Raw genomic sequence first — 5,933 nt, forward strand, 5'->3', positions numbered from 1 at the left:
TCTCTTCATCAGCCCAACCCCAGTTAGATGGCAGCCTGGGTTATTCAGGGAGACTTTGTCAGAGAGAGAGAGAGAGAGAGAGAGAGAGAGAGAGAGAGAGAGAGAATGAATGAATATGAATGAGAGAGAAAACCCTTCTCCATAAAAGGACTTAATCCCATGTCTGGGCCTGAATGCAAGTTGAAGATAAAGGGAGAAGAAGAAAGAAATTCCTTTATAAACACAGAGCTATATATCCAAGATAATAAAAATCCTTCAGCGAACACCCTCTTAGCTGGGAAAAGACAATGCACACAAGCTAGAGTCATCAGAGAGGAGAAAGCCTCAATTGAGAAAATGTTTCTATAAAATCAGGCTGTAGGCAAGCCATAAGACATTTTCTTAATTAGTGATTGATGGAGGAGGGCCCAGCCTATTGTGGGTGGGGTCATGCCTGAGCTGGTGGACCTGGGTTCTATAAGAAAGCTGGCTGAGCGATCCATGAGGGGCAAGCCAGTAAGCAGCATCCCTCCCTGACCTCTGCATCAGCTCCTGCCTCCAGGTTCCTGCCCTGACTGAGTTTCTGCCCTCGTTGCTTTGGATGATGAACGGTCATATGGGACGGTGAGTGAAATCAACCCTTCCCTTCCCCGTTTGCTTTGGTTATGGTGTTTCATCACAGCAATAGTCGCCCCTCCTTAGCTCTCACCTTGGTGGCAGTGAGCTGGTGCCCCATGAGGACGTAGGTGATGAAGATGGTGATGCAGATGACCACTGGCAGGGCAGCCCAGAGGTACACACAGGCTGCATCCAAGTATTTGATAACACGGAGTCGTCCCAGCTCTTTAGTCCGGCAAGCCTTCACTCGGTCCCCCAGAGCCTGCTCCCACCTGAAGAATTTGATGACTCGGATGCCACTCAGTAACTCTGTCATGAGCTGGAGACAGGGACAGAAGAGTGCTGTGGAGCTTAGACGTGGCTCGCACTCCTTCTCTGCCTGTTGCTGGGTGGGGCCCCCCAACTGGCCGAAGGACCCCAGAAGCCCCTCACCTTAACCCGTGCATCCTTGTGCCGTAGCATCTCCTGGTTGCTGGCCATGATTCGGGTGGCAATCACTTTGTTGACAGGTACCAGCAGCAGTGCCAAGACCAGCCCAGCCAGGAAGGCCATGCCCACCTGCTGGTACAGCAAGTAGAGAGTGATGGCCAGCTGCAGAGGCAGGCCCCAGGCCTCATGGAAGCTGCCAGCGAAGTTGAGCAGCCTCTCGGAGTCGGTGCCTAGTAGGTTCAGGACCTCCCCGGTGGGAGGGTGGCTGGGCCCAAGCTTCAGGGCTTTGCGGTAGAGGGTGCTCAGCACAGCCACTCGTGCCTGAAGTGTCACTTTACGGACCTCATACCCATACTGATTCTGCAGCACGGCACTTACCACAGTCCCACCGGCCAACCCCAGGACATAGAGCAGGCCGTGGCTTAGAGGCTCTTGACCTTCCTCCAGGAAGCCCACCAGGAGGGAGAGCAACAGAGGCCCGGAGAATCCCAGCATGGTCCCCACCATCTTCAACAGTCCAAGGGCCAGGTAGCAACATCCAAAGGCCCCGTACAGGGCCCTCCACAGTTGGGCCCCCTCCTTCCAGTGTGCTTGAAAAGCTCGGGCCAGGAAGGCAGGATGCAGCCTGCGGGGGAGGCGGCAAGTGTCCCGGGGCTGCTGGAGCTCTCCTCGGACTCCACGAGCGAGCAAGGGTGCCAACCAGGCATAGGAAAAGCGTGACAGCCAACTCTCTCCATCTTCAGCTACCTCTGTTTCTTGACTCTCAGAGGACAGGAAGGGATCATGAGTCCAGGGCTCTTGTGGTCCCCCAGGGGCTGCCCAGCCCAACCCATAGGCCAAGACTGCTGCCAGCTGCAGAATGAGAAGACACACACGGCCCAGAGGTCCTGGGAGAAGTGGGGGCAGAAATGTACCTCGTTGGCAATGCCACAACAGAGTCAGTACCAGGGCTGGGGTTGGTAGAAAGGCTGCCAGAGCCAAGGCCAAGGGTCCACGGGAACGGCCACGAGGGGAATGAACCTGTGCCAACAGGGCCAGGCTGTGGGTGAACCAGGCCACAGCTGTCACACACCCTGCCAGCACCTCTAGCCATAAGGGCCCTGGGCGTGACCCTGGAGGCAAAACAACTGGAAGGAGGTCTAGCAGTGGGAAGACGGAAAGGAGGAAGGATGCTGTGAGTCGGAGGCGCCAGCCAGGATTGAGAGCTGGGGAGTGATTGGTAGTCCTAGGAAAGAAAGAGAAGAAAAGAAGACTGCACATCATGGTGACTCACGGCTCAGACACGCCCATCACCTTCAACCAGCGGGAGGGGGTAAATTCCCTTTCTGGTCTGCACATGGCATTCCTGCCCTACTTTATCTTGGACCCCAAAGCCTCTCCTTACAGGAAGCCTTCCTAGATTGCCCAATCCATTTTCTAATTTGCCCACAGGTTTTCTGATTCATTCTTTTGCCACAAACAAGCCTGAGTTAAAGTTGTATGTACTGTGAAGATTCCAATGAGAAAAACCCACGAAATTTTACACAAAGATACACACTTTTTATAAAACGGGTCCACAAGAGAGTGCCTGAAAGTCACCTGAAGCCTCCTGGGGAGACATTTACTTATCTGCAGCTCTTGTCCTGTAACAGGAGACCCTACATTTTACAAAGTCTCAGAATATTCTACTCCTGTCTTTTCCCTCATTGTAAGAAGTGGTGTACATCACTGTGTGACCTCTCAGCTCCAGAGGAACTTCTCTCAGTTCTGCCTACATCCTCTTAACATCACAACTGCTTGTCATAAACAACCACCGCCACAACAAGAGGTTTACATTAAGAATCAAAAACAAGAAACCAAGCCGGGCGGCGGTGGCGCGCGTCTTTAATCCCAGCCCTTGGGAGGCAGAGGCAGGTGGATCTTTGAGTTTGATTCCAGCCTGGTCTACAGAGTGAGTTCCAGGATAGTCTGGCTACACAGAGAAATCCTGTCTGAGAAAACAAAACAAACACAGAGGCTGGAGAGATGGCTCAGTAGTTAAGAGCGAGCACCCGCTGCTCTCCTCAAGGACAGCTGAGTTCAGTTCCTAGCAGCCATGTCAGACAGCTCACAACTGCCTACAATTCCAGCTCCAGAGGCTCTTCTACCCTCTCTGAACTCCACAGGGATTTGTGGACACACACACACACACACAATACACTTGAACAATGGAAACAGCTGTGGAGGTGCATGCCTTTAATCACAGCACTAGTGAGGTAGAAGCAAGTGGTCAGTTTGAACTCTGTGAGTTCAAGGTCAGCCTGATTTACTTAGCAAGGTCTAGGCCAGCCAGCGCTACATAGTAAGATCCTGGGCGGGGAGGGGGGGACCCTCAAATATCTCAAATATAGGCTGGGTATGGTGGAGTACACCTGTAACATCAGCAGTTGGGAGGTGGGTCAGGAGGACCATAAGCTCAAGCCGAATTTGGGCTATTTCATACCTCATCTCAACACCCTTCTCCCCTCAAAGAGAATCAAACACAGGGTCAGTCATGATGGTACATACTTGTCATCCCAGGACCAGGTAGGGTGGAGATGCAAAAGATTTCCAAGGCTACGTAGCATAGCTTTGTCTTACAAAAAAAAAAAAAAAAATCAAAGAGAAAAAAGTTATAGCAGTGACTATCAGAATGTATTTCCAAGTTCACATAAAAGAAAACTGGGCTGGTAGAGATGTTCTTGCAGAGGATCTAAGGTCAGTTCCGAGCACCCACATGACAGCTCACTGTCCTCTGTAACACTAGTTCCAGGGCACCCAATGCCATCTTTTACCTGACATGCATGTAGCACATATGAATGCTTGCTGTCGAACACTCTTATACATAAAACTTTTCCAGTATTTTTTAAAAAGAATGAAATTGGAGCTAGAGAGACAGCCGGGCCGTTAAGAGCACTGGCTGCTCTTACAGAGGACCGAGGGTTCAGTTCCCAGCACTCACATGGTGGCTCATGGCTGTCTGAAACTCCAATCCCAGGGGATCTGATGCCCTCCCCTCTGGCCTCCTCAGGCACTGCACCCAAGTGGTGCACAGTCATACAGTTGGGCAAAATCAATCAACCAATTGATCAAAAAAGCAGAGGGTGAGGCTGGAGGCATATTTCTTTAATCCCAGTACTTAGAAGGCAGGAGCAGGCAGATCTATCTCCATGAGTTCTAGGCCAGGCATACAGAATGACACCCTATCTCAACAACACAAAACAACTCAACTGAGTCTGTTAAGCTCTTTGCAGTCCTAAAAATGTTTAACTATAAACTAGATACTTTAGTTCCTTTAGTTCTCCCTCATGTGGCCCAAGCTGAGATCCCTCTGCCTCAGCCTCTAGAAAAGCTTAGACTAGACCACCACGTGCCTTTTTTCTTTTTTCTTTCTTTCTTTTTTTTTTTTTTTTGACAGGCGCTCTCTTATTAGCCCTGCCTGGCCTGGAACTCACTTTGTAGACCAGGCTGGCCTTGGACTCACAGGCATCCATCCACCTGCCTCTGTCTCCCAAGAGTTGGGATAAAAAGCGTGCTTCACATGCCTGACCTGAGCAGGCTTGCTGTGGGTGTCTGTACTAACCTCTTCTAGGCTTTTGCTTCATTCTGCAAAAGGGACAGAAGGACTAACTTGGCCATCCAAGAACTAAATATAAAATCAAGGCGAGTATAGCACCAACACCTCACAACACAAAGCCAAGTTAGTTCTAAGATTTTCATTTCGTTACTCTTCTTCCTACAGCTTCCCTCCAGCAGAGTCTACATGGGCTTTTAGCCTAGGGATAGCAGGGCTTGCTGGATGGAAGTGGTGTGCCACTGGCCCTATACAAGCATCCTTTTTTTTTTTTTTTTTTTTAAGCTAAAACGTTTATCTACGTTTGCCTCTAATTCATGGCAGCTCCGCTAGGACATTTAAAACTCTGCAAGAGAGATGCATTGGCAACTTTAAGGATATGACAGGCGCCGCACTCGGTGTTTAAACGCCTTGTGTCATTGAACCCTCTCAAAACTGCGGAGACTCAGAGAAGGTAGGTGGCTTGCTCAACTGAGTGCGAACAGTCAGCTTTTATTCTGCTTCTGCCCTACAGAGACCTCGCAATCCCCGGGACATCTGGGAGCGATGTGAGTTGGTGCCTCCTTGCAGTCTCACCTTGGGGTGCCCAAGTGGCAGGCACTGAGGACGGCGAGGAGCGCGTGGGGAAGGGCGCTGAGCACCAGCTGGGTGAAGCAGTGGCCCGTGGTGTCCCCTTCCCACAGCGGGAGCGGCCGCGCCGCGTCCGTGCCACACAGCTGGGCCAGGAGCCCCTCCATAGACACCTCACCCGGGCGGAAGCCAAGAGTGACAAGGCTCGGGGACTGAGTCCCCCGCTGAATCCCCGCCCCCTAGGCGGGACCGCCCCTTGCTTCCGCTTCGAGCTAGAGCCCGCCCATTCTTGAGTTACTTCCGGGGCTGGAGAGGAAGTCGCTGTGCCCGGGGCAGGCCAGTTTTTAGATCCTGGTACTTACGGTGACCCTCCTGTCTCTCGCACTTGGAAACCTGAGCACCTTTGCGCTGTTTTAATATCTCAAGTGTTTGTGGGTGAAAAAGGACGCGCTACCAGGTCAGGGTGCTGCGCCACGACGCTAGGGCCCTCTAGAGGCAGGAAGACCTGTTAGCGGGTGCTGTTCGCAGTTTTTGGTTGTTTTCCCCCATGGGAGTAAGGATGCTCTAACGCGTGCCAGCCTCTGCGCGTGCGTACAGCTCTCTGCTGCCCAGCGCCTCGGGGAGCTGTCGCGGGAGCGCGATGGTGTTTGCGCACGCACGTTTCTGTCTTTTGGCTTGCGCAGTGACCCACCCAGTCCTGTCCTTGTGCAAATTCATTAAACCCTGGCACGTGGAGCGCTCGGCTCGCTCTCGCTTAACTATTGCA

General features: G+C 52.0%; 1 protein-coding gene across 2 annotated transcripts in view; it reads right to left on the minus strand.

The window, feature by feature from the left end:
* Window positions 1–5,393, minus strand: part of Abcc10 (ATP binding cassette subfamily C member 10) — a 23,911-nt gene extending 18,518 nt beyond the window's left edge. For both annotated transcript variants that reach the window (XM_021186257.1, XM_021186256.1), the window contains exons 1-3: window positions 5,174–5,393; window positions 1,030–2,251; window positions 689–916 (exon numbers count right to left, since the gene is read on the minus strand). In XM_021186257.1, the coding sequence (XP_021041916.1) occupies window positions 689–916; window positions 1,030–2,251; window positions 5,174–5,334 (1,611 nt within the window). In that variant the 5' untranslated portion in view covers window positions 5,335–5,393. The remainder of the gene's footprint in view (window positions 1–688; window positions 917–1,029; window positions 2,252–5,173) is intronic.
* Window positions 5,394–5,933: the final 540 nt, after the last annotated feature.

The sequence above is a fragment of the Mus caroli genome, chromosome 17 (genome assembly GCF_900094665.2).
Source record: "Mus caroli chromosome 17, CAROLI_EIJ_v1.1, whole genome shotgun sequence".
Lineage (NCBI taxonomy): Eukaryota > Metazoa > Chordata > Mammalia > Rodentia > Muridae > Mus > Mus caroli.